The sequence below is a fragment of the Strigops habroptila genome, chromosome 6 (genome assembly GCF_004027225.2).
Source record: "Strigops habroptila isolate Jane chromosome 6, bStrHab1.2.pri, whole genome shotgun sequence".
Lineage (NCBI taxonomy): Eukaryota > Metazoa > Chordata > Aves > Psittaciformes > Psittacidae > Strigops > Strigops habroptila.
Genome location: NC_044282.2, coordinates 52860195 through 52878661, shown reverse-complemented (window position 1 = coordinate 52878661; position 18467 = coordinate 52860195). Strand labels below are relative to the sequence as shown.

General features: G+C 41.6%; 1 protein-coding gene across 1 annotated transcript; it reads left to right on the top strand.

Annotated features, from left to right (window-relative positions):
- The first annotated feature begins 2456 nt into the window (after positions 1–2456).
- Positions 2457–17718, top strand: MATN3 (matrilin 3). The gene is made up of 8 exons (XM_030489286.1): positions 2457–2595; positions 4456–5025; positions 8453–8575; positions 8977–9099; positions 10352–10474; positions 11287–11409; positions 15278–15385; positions 17204–17718. The coding sequence occupies exons 1-8, from the start codon at positions 2457–2459 to the stop codon at positions 17257–17259; spliced, it is 1365 nt and encodes a 454-aa protein (XP_030345146.1). The 3' UTR covers positions 17260–17718.
- Positions 17719–18467: the final 749 nt, after the last annotated feature.

Here is an 18467-nt window from a genome sequence, read left to right as displayed (position 1 = left end):
TCAGTAGCCTCAGTTGGTCTGTTTGTTGGGTTTGGGGATTTTAAGTGTTTCAGTGTGCTGCAGGTGGTCCCAGATACATGCAACTTACTGAACATGGGCTTCCTATAGGTTGTTTAGTGGCTGGTCTGTTCTTCAGCAAAAGTCTTCCTGTGGGTGGAAAATGGGGATTCCCTTTGAGGTATTAAGCTCCATTTGCAGCCTTTGCAGTTCATGTACGCGGTTGTCTTCTGCTTGTCTGGTTGCTACTTACACATAAGCTGGGAAAAGGGAATTGTACTGGAGGCTTCTGGCTCTTGGGGCAAATTTGATGTCTGATGAGCTCAGGCATTAAGAACAGGACAGACAGCCAGAGGGACTGCGATGTGGTTTACACTGGAAAATGTCCGAAGTCGTTGGACAGATGTTCTAAAAAAAGAAACAAACAAAAAACTAAACAACAGAAAAATTTTCTACTCTTCCTTCTGTGTAGTAAGAGGTAAAAGATAACTTGGTGATCTGCTACAAATTTCTACAGCACGACTGTTGGTTATTCCAGCCTGTTCAAGCACATGCCTCCTTCCTGTTCCCCTAACAGTATTAACCACCAGTAATAGTTTCATGAGCTTTCCTTTTACTGAAGTTTTCCTTTATATGAGTTTTCCTTTTACATCTGTGAGACCACCTTAGGCCATGGCGGTACAAGGCCCTTGTGCTGCTGCTCCGGCAGTACGTGCCCTTCCCCTCACCCTGCATACCTGTCTCTGTTGGCAGATGTGCTCAGAGTCCAGGTTTCAAAGAGCTGCACTGCATCAGGGCTTACAAAGGGACTCCAAAACCCAAGGGATATGTAGGTGCTGGCCGAGCACCTCGACTTTGGTGGGGCTTAAAGACCATGTGAAACTGGTGTAAGAAACACAGCTGGAACTGCTGCGTGTGTGGTACTTGTGTACCCATCTCAGAGCGCACACTGTGGCCACAATCCATCTGCTCCAGGGCGACTCCCTGTGTGCTACAGAATGAAGCTGAAGCCTTGCTCTGTCCTTGGCTGGCTGACTGACCGTGAGCGGGGAACTTGGATGTGTTGGGTATGGGCAGAGCTCTGGCCCTGACGTGGCCACTGAAGCTTCCCAAAATGCAGGTGGGTAACCACATGGCTGAGCAGTATTTGGTGGCAGCAGACGCTGCCTGAAGTTGCTGTGCAGTGTGTGTGCATGCATGTGCTGTTGCTCAGAGCTGCAGCTCCCTCCAGGAGATGAAAGCTGGTTTACTCCACTAGGCCCTGTCCTGTGGCGTTCTTCTATGTGAAGGGTGGTGGTCCCTCTGCTCTGATGCTGTTTGCAGTCTTTGTGAGTGTATGATGGCCTCATCTACCGGGCAGTCAAGACAGTACTTGATGAAGTGGGGCAGTACCTGCCTGGGACCATTCTGCTGGTGGGGTGTGGAGTTGTGTGGGATCTTGTTCTGAATCATAGAACAGTTTGGTTTGGAAGGGACCTTAAAGCTCATCTAGTTACAAACCCCCTGCCATGGGCAGGGACACCTTCCACTAGACCAGGTTGCTCCAAGCCTTGTCCAATCTGGCCTTGAACACTGCCAGGGATGGGGCAGCCACAGCTTCTCTGGGCAACCCGTGCCAGTGTCTCATCACCCTCATAGTGAACAACTTCCTAACATCTAATCTTAATCTACCCTCTGTCATCTTAAAGACATTCCACTTTGTCATATCCCTACATGGCCTTGTAAAAAGCCCCTCTCCAGCTTTCTTGTAGGCCCCTTTAGGTTTTGGAAGTTGCTTTAATGTCTTCTCAGAGTCTTCTCCAGGCTGAACAAGCCAAACTTTCTCAGCCTGTCTTCATAGGAGAGGTGCTCCAGCTCTCGGAGCATCTTCAGGCTTCCTGTTCCCCTTACAGATGCTAAGGGCAAAATGACGGCTCTGAGTCAACTGTGGAGTCAGCAAAGGTGTCTTCTAAAATACTGTGCTGGAGATTGTAGTAGATTTGTGCCCTAAATCGTGCTTTCCCCTAGAGCTTGCTGCAGCTTCCCACAGGAACTGGCGAGATCTGCAGTGCCAGGGACTAGACAAAGTGCCCTGCGTTAGGTCTGACAACAGGGGAGGTGGTTTATTGTTCCTCGGTGATCACGCTGTGAGCTTTTTCTCCCATTCTTTGCAAATACTGTCCTGGAGCTAAAGCCGTGAGACCAGAAGTGCAAAGTTGGCAGTCCTGGATCAAGTGATTCCAGCGCTCGGAGGAAAGCTGTGGTTGTGCTTGAGCTCCCGCTGCTCCCAGGTTTGAAGCCTGTCCACGCCCTGCCGCCGGCTACCACAGCCGCGCTCCGACCCTCACAGCCCTTCCTTCCCTCCCCGGGCGGGGCGGCGGGGGCAGCCACTGCCGCCTCGGTCCCGTCCCCGTGTCCCCGGCCGCCGCCGGCAGCTTTAAAGGCGGCGGGGCGGCAGCGGCGGCAGCGGCGGCGGCACCATGCGGCGGGCGCTCGGCATCCTCGGCTGCTGCCTGGCGCTGCTGCCGCTGCTGCTGCCCGCGGCGCGGGGCTCCCCGCACCGCCTTCGCCGGCATCCGCGCCCGGACGGGAGCCGCTCCGGGGGCCTCGGCACCGCAGGTACCGGGCCGGCCGGGGACGATCCCCCGCTCGTTCCCTCCCTCGCTCCTCGCTGCGCTCGCCGCTCTCCAGCCGCTCCGGTGCAGCCCGCGCTGCTTATGTTCCCTGCTCCTTACGTGCTAAGCCGGGAAGCTACGCCCGGGGGACAACTCGGGGTAGCTGCAGCGGTCCGGGAACCGCTCGCTTGCAGCGACAAGTGCTAACTACTTTCTCTTGTGCAAAACTGGCCTTGCTAATCTTTAAACCCGACATAGCTCTTCCCTACCTGGATTCATTTCTTGAAACGTCTTTATTTCAGACTCACGGAGGGATCAGGCTACTGAAAAGGTTTGGGGTTTTTTTCCCCTTAATCTAGAAAGTAGAATTTTTCTGCCTACAAACCTTGCATTTGGTCTTTTTTTTGTAGGACAAGTGTTGTGAGTCTTTTTCTTCCATGTCTTAAGATACATGTGCATGTACAAACATTTCTTCATGTTTTCTCAGCTTCCCAGAGGGCACAAAGCCATTCTTCTAAATCATTATGCAAAAAACTGAGTTGTGGAATGCATGTAGAATTGTCTGTAATACACCTGGAGGGGATCCTAGATTCATCCAGTCCATTACTCTGTCCAAAGGCAAAATTAACTCTGCTGCTGTGTTTCCTGATGGAAGTAAGCTCTACCTGCGCAATTTGATTTCTTTCTTTCCTTTTTCGCTTGCACAAGAGAAAAAAGGGGTTTTAATGCATTGGAAGAAAAAGAAGTGCTGTTTTCACCCATACTTTTTAGAGACTTGTAAAGATTTTTATTTTTATTTTTTAACTGGAATGCAATAATAAAAGTAGCTTGGAGAGGTGTGTCGGGTTCCCAAAACAGCTCTCAGGGAGCGTATGCAAACCGAACACCTTATATGTTGTTATTTAATGCGCTGTTGAGCTGGAACCTCGCTTTTACTGAAATACTCTGCTTTTGGGTTGTCTGTTTTTCCCAAACCAGCTGCACAAATCCACACCCTGATGGTACAAAGCAAGTACATGGCATTGTCAGTGTCAGGTCAGGATGTCAGGATGGAGCACACAAGCTTTGCTTTGCTGCCTGCTGTTGCTGTCTTGGTTATTTTTTGTCTTCCTAGAAGTGATGCTTGTCTCTAATCTGAGCTATGGCTTTTCTGTTTCTATATCTGTATAAATCTGTATAGATTTATATGTCAACGAGGAAATTTGGAAGCTAGAAATCTGTGTGTAAATGTTTGTTTTTACATGTAAAATTACTTCATAAGTAATTTAATTTTCTTCTCTGCTCTAGAATCCTTAGAACAGTAACAACTTCTAAAGAAGCCCTTATCGCAGCACCATTTGCATCTTTTTCCTGTTGGCCTTTATTTCTTCTTCTTGTGTACTTTCGATTGTGAATTACAAAAACCAAATAATTCCTAATCAGCAATCTATATTATTAGGATCTGTTCACTATGTAATCTAGCCTGTTGTTTTACCATTTTATTTCTGTAACTTATAAAAATGGAATTCAGGCTTTATGAAAATAAAAAGTAAGTACATTAATATATGATTGCTAAATTTCTGCATTGGCTATTACATATGAACTACAACCCTTTGTTTCAAGGGTAGTTAGACATTTTGTGGGCTGAAATGTGAACCTATCAGTCAGTGCTTAGAAAAATTCTATTACTGATTACTTGCCAAAATTAACATTTAAGAATTTCTAATGCATCGCTCACTATAATTTTAAGCTTCTTTGGAAAGAATGAAGGGTGCCAACATTTATCTGATAGGAACAGTTTGCCATGATGGCTTTCACTGCCCAAGGGTGAGAGCTCTGATCCTGTGTGGGAGATGACTGAAGTGTTTCCCTTCCCTCTCGACAGACTCTGCCTGCAAGAACCGGCCCCTCGACCTCGTCTTCATCGTAGACAGCTCCCGCAGTGTCCGACCTGAAGAGTTTGAGAAAGTGAAAATTTTCTTATCAAAAATGATTGATACTCTGGATGTTGGTGAAAGAACAACCCGTGTGGCAGTCATGAATTATGCCAGCACTGTCAAGGTAGAGTTCCCCCTCCGGACCTACTTTGATAAAGCATCAATGAAAGAGGCTATATCGCACATTGAGCCCTTGTCTGCTGGCACAATGACCGGCCTTGCCATCCAAACTGCCATGGATGAAGTCTTCACGGAGGAAATGGGCACCCGGCCAGCAACCTTCAATATCCCCAAGGTGGTCATTGTTGTGACAGATGGACGGCCACAAGACCAGGTTCAAGATGTGGCAGCAAGCGCCCGGACAGCTGGCATTGAGATCTACGCAGTGGGGGTAGACCGGGCAGACATGCAGTCCCTGAGGATAATGGCCAGTGAACCACTGGATGAACATGTCTTCTATGTGGAGACCTATGGTGTGATCGAAAAGCTGACATCCCAATTCAGAGAGACTTTCTGTGGTAAGGTGGTCAGTCCAAGAGGGCAGTGTAATTTGGCTCCTTCTGGCTTCTACTGTGGTCCTACTCTCTAAGAAAGCAGTGTTTCTTTTTCAGAAGTGTTATGTGTGACATCTAAATATTCCCTTTGCCATCCATTGAACAAACAAGCCAACCCTTTCATTCAGTGAAGGCCAAGTAATGACCTTTAATTTTGAGTGGTGACCTTACCATGCAAGTAACAGACCTGATTTCAGTGGACCTTTTTGTTCCTGGCTGGTCTGATTTAGTGCAAGAGAAAGCATGTCAATCTGGCCGGGATTTGGCTATGTATATTTACTGACTTACTGAGGGCCCACACCAGAGCAGCGCAGTCTACTCATGTCTTTTGCCATCTCACTGGGAAGCTAGGAGGGTGAAAGGGTGGTGCTGAAGGGTTTCTTACAGAGTCAGAGTAGGACAGTAGTGTAGCAGGTGAGAAATTTGGTGCAGGATGAAGTGCCCAAACACAATGGCAGGTCTACTCAGGATAGGTTCTGCAGGCATTGTTAGACTTTTTCAGTGCACCAGACTTGGACCTTTCTCTGTTTCTCTGCAACTTGATTTAGACAGAGAACTGTGGGACAGGTTAAATTAGCTTTGCTTTTTCAGGACTGGTCTTGGAAAAATGTTGGATGTCTTTTTGGTTTGAGCTAGAAGTCCACTACCAATCCTAGGCCAGTGTGGGTTGTTATTCTCATTTACGGAAAAAAACAGGTCATGTATTTGGAGTATTTAGAACTTTCTATAGCTAGCTATGACACAGCCCTACTCACAAAAATCAAATTATGACTTTTTAACAATTAAAAACTCATACGAAGTAGATTTTTCTAGTACATTTCTAAGGAAATTTCTTGTAAAATGAGTCTCCATCAAGTAATTGGTAAAATTGGATGTAAAGAACATTATAAGGGAATTAAAATAACAGCCATTGCCTCAGGAACTTGGTTGGCAATGTCTCACTTTGTTATTTCAGAGCCTTACTAAAAATTGCCACCATGCCTCTTGAATACGTTCAGAGTGAATAGATGTCTTTTTCTAGGTATGAAATAAATGTGTAGAACTATCTGCAGACAGGACACTTTGCCCAATAATTAACATAGGAAATGCCTTGAGGTTTGGCTTGACATCATGTTGGGTTGCTGATGTGACCAGACCCTCTCTCTGGTAGCTGGAAGGGTACAAGTGCCCACCTAGCTGGACAGGTATGTGTGCTGTGAACATAGCACTAATTTTACATCTATGTTCTCACCAAAGCAAGTCCTTTCATAGCACCATAGAAAAATCTCTTGTTCTCAAAGGTAAACTTACTGTTTATTGTGCCAAAGTGTAGAAATTATGGCCTTACTAGGCTGGAGGATAAATCAAAGAGAGTTCACACATACACACTTCCAGTGTAACTCTGAGTTACCTGAGTGCAGTTAGCCAGAATCTGTGGGATTCATGAATAAGAACAGGGTAAAAGGAATCGTTTTTAAAAAGGTTCCTAAAACCAAATGAATCTAAAAGGGTCTTGTAAGATTATGTGGCTAAACTGGGTCTTTTCCAGCTCCTGACTGCTTTCTGGTCAGAAATTTAGACTCACCAGTGACAATTAGGATTTTCTTTTCTTTGGCCAAGGCAAATAAATTTGTTTGTAGGGTGAACTGAAAACAGTGAAACTAATGTTCAGGGGCAAAATAGTTGGCTAAGATCAAGTTCTTGATGCATTGAGAGCATCATTCAACGTGAGACCATCCTGGAGATGGAAAATCTTAGTGTTGAATTGGTGTCCAAGTCAGTTGAGGCTAGAATTTCCTACCACAAAAATCTATCATTTGAGTCTGAGCTTCTCAGTTATGTTTGAAAATATCACCCACAGATTTTGTTCACAAATCATGGAGATGAATTCTCCTATTCCCAAGGGTGTAGCAGAATGAAAAGATGCTGGATTGGTTTGAGATTTATTTTTACCAATGGAAACACAAGACCTTATTAGGGGACATCAAAATTTTTTAGAAAAAAGGGAAATGTTGCTTTGCATTCAGAAATACATGAGAAGATTCAAGCACTCTGGCTTCTCATTTCTTATCTCGCATATCTTATGGCTTTGCAGTTTGGTTTTACCAGTAGTCCATGGACACATTGTAAGAGAGTATCTAGGTCTCCTTTACAATCTGTGGAGAGAAACAGAGGCATCTTGAGGTGACCAAAGAAGTAGCAGATCCAAAGCTAAATACACTTGATAAAAACTAGTCACTAATTAATTAGTTATGTAGTTAGATCAGCTGTGAAGGAAAAGGCTGTCAGTACATAAAGTGCATTGCAGAGACAGCCCAGTGTTACCACAGTTGTGTTGTGTGTCCTGTCACCCCAGCACACGCGGATCAGCTGCCATCCACCATGCTGCTTTTCCTGTCACTGTTTGCTGTTTTCTCAGTCTGATGAGACAGATGACCTTACCATTTGCTGGGGAATTAGCTGGTCCTCAAAAATTCAATCTCATTTTGTAGTTTTCAGTTTCAGCTTCTCAGTTCTCTGAGGTTTGGACTTTTATTTCTGTGCTGTCCTTCAATTCAGAGGTCCATGTGCCTGTAAAGCTACCTTACTGTAGAAACTTCCCTCCGTATCTTCTTTTGGTTTTGACTTTTTGATCTGGTGGGTCAAGGCAACTGCAGCCCTCACACCCCTGTCTTGCACTGGTGGGTTTCTTTGCTGGCTGATACATCTGGATTATCATGACACAGACATTCTTTTCATCCCTGAGAAGAGAGTGTATTATCCTAGTGCCTCTGAGTAATTTTTCTCTTCCTCCTGGTCCTGATGTTCTTTCTGTTGCTATTTTATTTTATTTTATTTTATTTTATTTTATTTTATTTTATTTTAGTATAGTATATTTTATTTTATTTTAGTATATTATTTTCTGTTGCATTTCAGTTTACATGGGAGTTTTTTACAGTGCAGCAGGAGTTCATAAATCAGGTTGTATGCCAGCGAGCAGAAGTTAGTAAGCTGCCAGACAGTGACAGATACATTTTGGGGTTATTTCAGTTGCTTATCTGTAATAGAAAGGGACTGGATACAAAAAGCCAGAAGGTCCTTTTCATTGCCGAGTTCTCATTTCTAGTGTAATGTTACAAAATGCTTAAAATCTCTCTCTGTTGCACCCTTTTCAATCCATCCTGGCTTTCTGCCACCTCAGGTGTTGTGTTATTTCAATGCAGTTGTTCCAGTGTCATTTATGACCTCTTTCTTCTGGCTACAGAATGATGCAAAAGATGCCTGTAACTTTGTGTGACAGTGACACAGCGCTGACATTTACTGCTACTAATCCAGCAAACAGTGCAAGATGTACTTTTGTAAGCATAAATTATTAATGACTGTTCCTCTCCTCTGGGATGACTGAAATTCCTTTTCTGTAAATACCCTTTAGCTGCAAATGTGTGTGCTCTTGGGGCCCATGACTGTGAGCAGGTCTGTGTGAGTAACAGCGGATCCTACCTTTGTGATTGCTATGGCGGCTACGCTCTGAATCCAGATAAGAGAACCTGCTCAGGTATTACTCCTTTGGTAAATATGCTCAACTAGAAAAATATCACTTTTTAACACCATAATGGATTTGAGAAGCTACTTGTGTATTTCTGTTGAAACAGTGACCATCTGTATCTTCAATAATAAATAAAACTTTGCTGCAAGTAATGGTGAGAAATAGTTTGATTCCATCACCATCCTTTTTATTATGCCTACAGATCCATTCATTAGGATGCCAAAACAAAGACTTCAGATGTAGACACAGTATAGATACTTTCTCCTACCAGTTATTCTAATTCTTTCAATTACTACTGCCATTTCTGAGCTGATTCCAAATCAAAATATATCAAAAAATGTGAAGATGCACTCCATCTCAAACTACTTTTTATTAACAATGACTTGTTTTTTTTAATGTGTGTTTTACAGCTGTGGACATGTGTGCACCTGGAAGGCATGAATGTGATCAGATCTGTGTGAGAAACAATGGATCCTATGTCTGTGACTGCTATGAAGGCTACACCCTGAATTCAGATAAGAAGACTTGCTCAGGTAGGAATTAAAGGCTACTTTAATACATGAAACTCATGGAGACATGGTCATGTTTTCTGTGAGTTATATTGATTTTTTCTAGTTGAAAAATTGCTTACAGACATCAACTCTTAAAACAAAAATTCACCTGGAGCTTTTCCCCTTGGTTCCAATAACAATAGCATTGTATTTTTCTTTCAATGCATTGATTAAAAAAATGCAATGTGGCACTCACCTACCATTTCATGGTCTTCACAGTACTTCATAAACTTAGCCCCTGTGAGAGAATGAACCTACTTGGAGATGCCCTGCAGCAATGGGTCTCCACTGGAGAGTTAGTGCCATTTGCCCATAGAGAATTTAAAGCCTGATAATCTTCCCATGTGCTCTCCATCTTTCCTGTGCTCTCCATCTCTCCCCTGTAAAACTCAGGGGGTTTTACAGCTTGCTGCTTCTGCTCCCAAAGCTGTGCTGGGCTCTGCTATACGGCAACCCCAGTCTTACACCGGCAGCAGCTTCTTCCTTTCCTACTCCTTGAATTGGCACCCTGAAAAAATAGCCTATTATAAAAACTTCTTTTCCTCCAAATACTTCTCTTTGTTGTTTCTTTTAATCCACAAGTTCTGAGCAGCACCAGCCTTAGGGTAGCTATTGTATAACTGGTAAGTGCATCTCTCCCTTTGAGAGCACATAAGCATTCTTCTCACTAAAGTTTTCACTCTTCTTGTTTCTGAAGACAGAACATAATCTTCTAATGCTCCTGCTTATTTGTGTGTTTGTTTTTTTTCTCACTAGGGTTTTTATCTCTCTGCCATTTAATAGCATTTCTACATACCTTGCCTGGCTTTTTGTGTCTGTCTTCAGCTCATGGACAAAAAGTATGAAGTTATATTTGGACTCACCATAGTTACTGCTAATATTGCAAGAAACAACTTCTGCCTTGGCACACAGCAGGTTATTGCTCATCTCAGTATGGTGTTTTAGCTTCATCCTTACTGGGCATATTCAGCACTGTTATAATTGCTCATGAAAATCAGACTTGCGTGAGATGTGGTGTAGTAATGTCTTGCAGTCCTGGTATCTGCCTCCTCCATTAAACAATTAGTAACTGAATTTAGTTGTCTGCAGCATAATATAATAATGTAGTAGGGTGCTGGCTGAATCGTAATTTGAATCCTAATTAAAGTGTATTTATAAATGTTGAAGCATTTAAAATGCTTGGGTGTCTGGGAGAGATAAATAAGTTTCTTTTCTAAAACATGGTTCACCACAGCCATGGACATGTGTGCACCTGGAAGGCATGATTGTGCACAGGTCTGTTTGAATAATGATGGATCCTACAGCTGTGACTGCTATGAAGGATACACTCTGAATGCAGACAAGAAGACTTGCTCAGGTGAGACCTGATTAAGGAAATATTGTGTTCAGCTAAAAGCAAGTAGCTCTTAAAAGCCAGGTTAATTTCTCTTATTTCTCTGGTAAATTATCCAAGTGTTTCTCAACAATACAGGTGTTTGTGATGCAACAAAAATAGTCTAGGTCCAGGAGGGGTCTTGACTTTTCCTTTTTTAATTTTTCTTTCCCTTCGTTCTTTCTTTCCATCATTCTTTCTTTCCTTGTGCCTTACTGGACCTCCTTACTGCAAAGATATCCAAATATAGGAACTCCCTCTCAACTTGCCCTTTCGGAGTTGACGTGTTAAATTTGGCAGAAATTATCAGCCTCACACATAAGGTGCCCACTTTGTAACTGGCAGCGGGTACCATGTCTCTTTTTTTCAACAGCCATGTATACTCTTCTGTTTACAGTGTTTTCACTCTGTAAAACAGCGTCTTATACAACCCAATTAGAGCTGAAATCATGCCAAATAATTTCTTAAAATCCAGTTATTTGTTCTCTGAAATTCCTCTGGATAATTATTTTGCAACTGGATCACTGCTAATTCAGTTCCTTTTGCAATCTGTTATAACTCCAAAACAGTGTTGCCAATATTCCAAAAATTGTATTAATTTTATGATGCTGATTGCCAGATGAAAACGCTCTTTGTTTTCCCTGCTATGGCTAATAGCGTGCTGACGTGCAATAAAAACATCCTGGTTTGATTCCAAATGAATATATGCTTGCAAAATGGAATTACTAACACCAATTTAAAAATCTGAAGATTTGGGTATTGATTAATATTCTTCTATTCTCATGTGCCTTCCTCAGCTGTGGACATGTGTGAACCCGGAAGGCATGACTGTGATCAGGTCTGTGTGAGAGACGATCTGTCCTATACCTGTGACTGTTACCAAGGCTACACCCTGAACCCAGACAAGAAGACGTGCTCAAGTAAGAGCAGATTGCTGTTCCATATGCCCCACACCCTCCCCAGCTCAGTACATATATTGAAGTAGCTCTCATTAGAAGGTTTGGATCTGTTTAGAAACTTTCACATGCATTCACATGTTATAAGACAGTTCTGTGTCACTCTGCCTTTACCACTTTGAGCAACGTTCAGAGATGCAAAGCACTTTATAGGCAACAATGCTAGTAACTGCTTACCATTTGGTCTTTATCATCTTACAACTAAGGCCTTCACTATATGTAAAAAAATATTATGCAATATTCAGCAAGCCCAGAACTGAGACATAATTAAAGAGAGAAGAATTGGGGTTAGTCGCACAGTAAAACACTTTGCAGTACTGTGAATCTGTGTACCACCACGCAGGAGACAGTTTGATGTGATGTCCTCCCCTCTCAACTGAATTCATGTTGCCATTTGTTTCTTTAGCTTCCCAGGGACTTTGTGTCATAGTAAATATGCAATCATTTTAGAAGGTTTCTTTCCTTCCTGGTCTCCTGACTAAAGTTACTGCGTACTGGAAACTTTTCCTAGCATGCCTTTGGAGGTGACCTGGCACTTCACATCTCGTGACGCCAGCCAGCTGCAGTCCGAGTGAGCACAGACTGTACAAAGCAAGGGCTGAGGAAGACCCCAGTAAGGCAATTAGTTCATCTCACTGCTCCAGGGCAAGATCAGTTACACATCTCAGTAGTTCCCAGTAAGATTCATGTAGGATAGGCTCCCACATGGAAAACCATTGCCATTGGGAAGCATTAAAAAGCTATCATCCTGTTTTTGGGTAACCGCTTCTCCAAAATGCATTCTGTAGGAACCGATGTGTCTGCACCAGGAACCCATGACTGTGAGCAGGTCTGTGTGAGTAATGGTGGATCATGTACCTGTGACTGATATGAAGGCTTTACCTTAAATCCAGATGAGAAAACATGCTCAATTAATAATTTAATGTTCTGGGTTTGTTTGTTTTTGTTGTGTTTTTTTCCCCCTGAATATATTTACTGAAGTACCTCTCTTTAATGTATCAAAGCCTTTTAATCTGCTTAAGAAGCATTCTGTCAACTCACAAACTCCCTGAAAGTATAACCCCTTCTCATTCTTTTCTACTTGTTTCCACTAATGTATCAAGCTAATTTGATCCTTCTTGTATAGCAGTTATTGTATTTAAAACTACAGTTGACTCTTACTTATCACCATACTTTTAAGGACTTCACTGTATTTAAAAAAAATGTATAATCTGTTATAATCTGCAGTTTCTTATGAAATGGGAATACCTGGGGGGATTGGCAAAGCAAGGCTCTGGGGCATCTGTCTCAATCGTGTACCAGCACTTGGAGGATGGTGGGGAGGCACAGACGAACAGAACTGGTGTCAGAAGAACTGCAGTGCCAAACCATATCTTCTTGTCCACTCCTCCAAGATGAGTGGGGCAGGCATGAATGCACTGTTTTTCCTTCAGATGGGCAATACTGGCATCAACTATTGCCAGAATCTCTCCACCATTTAATTCAGAATCATAGTCAGACTGGAAGGGACCTCAAGAGGTACCTAGTACAATTTCTGGTTCAGAGCAGGAATAACTTGCCATTACACCAAGTGGCTAAGAACCCCATGTAAGAGCAAAGTTATAAAATAGGTGTATATAGCCGAACACCATCTGCAAATATAGTAATTTTTAATAGGTCTGGACTTAAACATAAATGCAGTATAAAAACGCAACTCTAGCATGTTCTGTATGACTTGCTGGGCATCCCAGTGGCAACAGGTCTGTCCAAGATTTTGAATATCAAATACTGGAAGACTCTACATTTCACAGAAGGACTGTAGAAGACTTCAGGGTACCCTTGGGCATTTGCCAAGGTTGGCTGGAAAAGTAATTTCGTTAAAACAGACATAATCCAAGGACAATCTGGATCTGGATCTGTCGTTGGAGAATTTAATTGCAAACATAAAAAAACCCTGGTAGCTGGTTGGAAACCAACCATGTTGGTGTGATATTTTGAACTGGCCTTCCTCCAGCTGACTCCTGAACAGCTCTTCTTTGTACATTAACCATAAAGCCTGTGAAACATTCCAAAGAAGGGAGCTGAACAAATACCGGTTCAGTGGAATCAAGGAGACACCAGTTTCAATATGGGCTCTAAGACAAATTGATTTCTCCACTGCTAGAAATGAATCTGTTCATAGATTTTGCAGTTTCCCTGCAAAATGGAAGTATCAATGGCATGGTTGAGAAACAAAAAAAGAAACCCCCAAAATTCAGAAAAAGAAAAAAAAAAAGGTGAGAAGTTGTATCCAGGTATAATATTTCTATTGTTTTACTGTTATAATGCTCACATTATTTGTTTGGCATTTATCAGCTATGCATTTATAAACTTACAGAAAAAATAACTGAATAATCTGCTGTTGTTGCCTTTGGAGGCAATGTAAAAAAACCCCATGTATAAAGAGACAGATTTTACATGCAAGTAAGACCTCTTGATAACTTGTTAAACAGGTATTTCATACTTGTGGGCCCTCTTTTAAGAAGGCTCTACCTTTGGAAACTTATTATTCTGGTCTCAGATGTAGATGGTAATCTCACTACAGTACTTGTGCTTCCGTGGCTGCTGATATGTTTGTTATAAGCCTGCAGCAAGTGGTGCAGCTTAACACCTATTTTCCTTATAGAGTAGGTAAGGTTAAATTGCCTTTCATGTAGCTAAGAACTCACAGTCATCAGCAGATGTCTGACATCATACCACAATGAAATTATCGTCTCTGAGCCCTTTGTGATCATCCCTGGTCTTGTGGTGGATTATGGAGAAAAAGGAATTCTTCAGGACAGCTGAGGCTGGTCCCCCGTAAGTCTGGAAGACAGAGGGCAAGACCTAGGAACGGGTTCAACAGAACCACTGTGGAGTGGGGCAGTGCTTGCTTTCTCTTTCTTAGGAGGCTAATGACTTCTCTGCCATACTAGCTGGCTCCTCCATTAATATTGCTGTGCCTTTTTACTAGATTTTAAACTAATTTGGGCCTGTTTGAAGGGGTTGTTCCCTCTATCCATATTCATGCGACATTGGACTGTTCACACCTCTCGAATCAAAAATTATACTCCCTATGCATGTATATTGTCAACATTACAAACCAAGACTACTTGTGGGGTGATACACATTGATAATCTAGCTGAATCTCTATTGCTTAGTATTTTAAATGAATACATGTGTTCCTGCTTTCATTTTTGTAGTATTTACCAGTGGTAAATTAAATTCTTCTGATTTCTTTCCAAGCTGAGATTTCAGTATCTAAATTCCATCTACATATCAGAAACTGATGGAAACTGATGAATCTCTGACACTGACTGACTCTTTTTGAGGTTAAAATCTACGTGCCTTCCTGCTTGGCTTGCAAAACTCCTAGAGGCTTAATTTTGGACTAATGCATTCTCAGAAGTGCTGTGTTTGGCAGTGATGGGTACTCCAAATGCCATTACAATCCAGCTCTGACAGGGCAGCAACCTTGATTTTTGTATAGATAGATTTAGTTTCTCTTTAGATACATTTAGATATAAGTAAGAAATTGTTTACTGCGAGGGTGGTGAGGCACTCGCACAGGTTGTCCAGAGAAGCTGTGGCTGCCCCATCTCTGGCAGTGTTCAAGGCCAGGGGCTTTGAGCAACCTGGTCTAGTGGAATTTGTGTCTCTGACTACACACCAGCCATCACTCACTGCTATCCCTTCTTCCCGACTGCCCTGGGTTTCAGTGCTTGCTATAGTCTCACAGCATGAGGTCAACTCCTGTTGCAGAATCAAGCGTTTTCCTGGGATTTAAGTGTTTGATAATTGTCATAAATATTCTAAATGCTGTTTTCTCTCTTAGGAGCCACAGTGAGCAGTCTCGTAACTACTGAAGAGTCCTGTAAGTGTGAAGCCATAGCTGCCCTACAGGACTCGGTCACCTCACGCCTTGAAGCTCTGTCTACAAAATATATCCTTTTTCTTACATGATCTTCTGCATTCAGAAGAATGGTATTTTAGAGGTAGCTGTTTTGATATAAGCCATGGAAGGAACATCCCTTAAAACAGAAAGTGTTTTCATGCTGATTTTAGAAACGTTATGGAGCAAAATCCTGGTTGTTTCAAATACCAGAATGTTTTTACACTTCATTGAAGGGCTTTAGTACCAAGATACAAATAAAATATATATGCCCACGTCCCCTAGGTTATATATGCTATGTTGAACATCAAGCACTGCTTTATTCATAATTCTTCCAGACAACTTTTACTGTTATAGCAAATGCTCAGTTTTGAGCCCTCCTATTATGTCCCAAAATTTTCAAGACAACTTCACATGCAGGGTTAACACAGTCCCATTAGCTGCAGTATTCCTCTTCATCCCACCTCTGCAGGCAGGCATTGTCCCAACCAATTTTCATGGACCTTCTTCTTTCCCATGAAAATGTGCTAGCCTATGAATATATAGCTGCTGGGATATAGGAGAATGGGAGAGCTGGGAGGCAGGGTGATGAGGTTGGAGGCAAACCTTGGCTCCATGATTCACCCAAGGTACCGGCTGTTGGGTGTGAGTTGCGCTGCGCTGGAATTTGCTGGCTTCATTTGCTGCAGTGAGGCGCCTGTGGCAGTGAAATGCGGTCAGCCCCCAGATTAGACATTTTACAAACATCTGGGAGAGGAAAAAACAAACAAAAAAGTGAAAGTAGTGAACTCTGAACCACAGCAAACCTGAATGCTATAATAAATGCCCTCAGATGGCACAGCAGGAACTAGTAACTGGAAGTTAAAGCTGGGCAAACTGTGGTTCATCATAAGGCACAATTTTTAGATGTGACAGTGGTTGATCACTGTTACAATTTGCCAAGGATTGTAGTAGATTTCCATCACTGGAAATTTTTGAGACTGCATGCTTTTTTCCTGTAAAAGGTGCTCTTGTTCAAATAGGAATTGACTTAGATGAGCACTACGCCTGTGGTTGTCATCCTGATCCCTGTGCCTTCAAAATCAAGGAAGAGTGGAGTATTTAGGATTAATCAAAGAAGGAGAGCAAACTAGTAAGTTTTATATGTGAACTCATTTATACAGATAAACTAATTTCTCAGGTCGCCAAAGTTTCTGAAAGCCAAATGAAAACTTCTGCCAACGACACAAGACTTCCCCAGTGCTTGAATAAATTCAGTTATTTTTGTAAGATCTGATTGCAAATCCCTCTGCTTGCAGTGTGATTGGAGTTCAGTTTATCTGTCTGGAAAAAGTGAAGGGAAGATGCTGATTTTCCTTGGATTGTAATATATAATTCCATGGAATCCAGGTAGTTAAAACTGAATACCAAGATAATGAAACCTGTAACATCATCTCAATAGTATCGCGTCCTTCAGAGATCAGTCTTTCTTCCCAAGAGATAAGGAATAAAATGCAGTGGTTTCAAGTTAGGAATATACTTTATTACAAATAACTGAGGCTTTCTTCCAAAGTTATTCTTTGGTGGGCAATTTGTATCCCTGGCATCCTTTCAAGGCAACATGGAAAAAGCAGCAGAGACAGCCACCTGCTGCTCTTCAGCTCTGAATGTCACTTGGTCCAACTCCTTCTAAGAAATTAGGGTTGTTGAGATCATTTGGGAAGTTGCCAGACCTTGGCACATCTCTAAAATGTTTTGAAATCTCTGGTTCATGCATGTATTGACCTCATCTAGAAAACAGACTGTTTGTTGAAAATGTAGCAATGAGAAAGTTTATAGATAAAACAAAACTTGTAGACATTGAATTTTTTGCCCTTAACCACTGACCACTAGATGAAGTGTCTGAGAAGCTGGAGGCATATCAAGGCAGGCAGCAGGTTGTCTGAGCTATCATTTTACTTAATTTTCAAATACTCTTTCAGAATCAATGCTTTTTATTGAGTTCAGCAAGCTTTATTTTGTGGCACAGCTCACAAAACAGCAGTTGGTTTGTTATTACTGACAAATAATATGTCAAGAAGACTTCAGGAAGACAACAGACCCTGAGGATCTTCATGCGCAGTCGCTTTATAACCATAAAGCTATCTATACCTGCTGTGCTTTGTTGTACAAGCAGTACAGCAGGTACTGCTTTTCTGCAATAACTGCATTTTTATTATCTTGTTTAAAAGTAAATACAGAAAAAAAGAAAAAAAAAGAATGGATACAGTATATGACATTGTATAAAACTGTGAAATAGCAAGGCAGAGTAAATAATGTGTCCATGTCTTCTATCCATTAAATGAGAAAGTAAGTTGGGGTCTTGTAATGTATTTTAACAAAATAAATTATGTTATGCACGCTGATGTTGGAATGTTTTGTATATACAACTGAAAAATTATGTGTGTTATGAAATAAAAGGTTTACCAAAAACAGGGAAACAAACCCTCAAAGATAAAGGAGGCATAAATGGAAGATACTGACAGAATTAAACAGTGCACTACGCCCAAGTCACATAGTTGGGAAAATAATAATTTGATTTTAAAACCTGCAAGTCCTTGTTAATATAGATAAAAGGTTTTATAGTATTTTCAAGTATTAATAATGTTGTTTAACACTCAGAAGGATAAAGGCATCCTCCAAATTTTAGTTTTTCATCCTGCAAGATTTACTTATGTTATTAGTCAGTTATTTCTGTTCTTGTTCCATGGACAAGATTGAGAAGTCAAGTACTGAGACTACTTGTGTCAATTGGGCTTGTAGAATAAAACACGCAAGCTAACAATTAAAAAATTTAATCGTTAAAGGAATTCACTCATTTTGTACACTCGGCATTTATAATCATCCAAATACTTTAGAAACTATATTTAAATATATTTGAAGATGGAGACAAAACTATGATTATTAATAATATATTTTCTTAAAGAATTGAAAAATCTAATGTATTTTGTAGAGATCTACAATATAATTATTACACAAAATATTTCATCAGTAGCTGGTATGCCAAGGACATATTATAATGACATCTGTGCTTTCTTCATACCCTGCACATGATAGATACAAACAATTGCAAGGAAAATCAACAGGCAGAAGTTCACTTGCCACATTCACCATA

Bases quoted from the DNA above. Each gene is read 5' to 3' on its own strand.
- MATN3 (XM_030489286.1), top strand. From the start codon at position 2,457: ATGCGGCGGGCGCTCGGCATCCTCGGCTGCTGCCTGGCGCTGCTGCCG. The intron at 2,596-4,455 runs GTACCGGGCCGG...CCCTCTCGACAG, and splicing joins CGGGGGCCTCGGCACCGCAG to ACTCTGCCTGCAAGAACCGG. The intron at 8,576-8,976 runs GTATTACTCCTT...TGTGTTTTACAG, and splicing joins AGATAAGAGAACCTGCTCAG to CTGTGGACATGTGTGCACCT.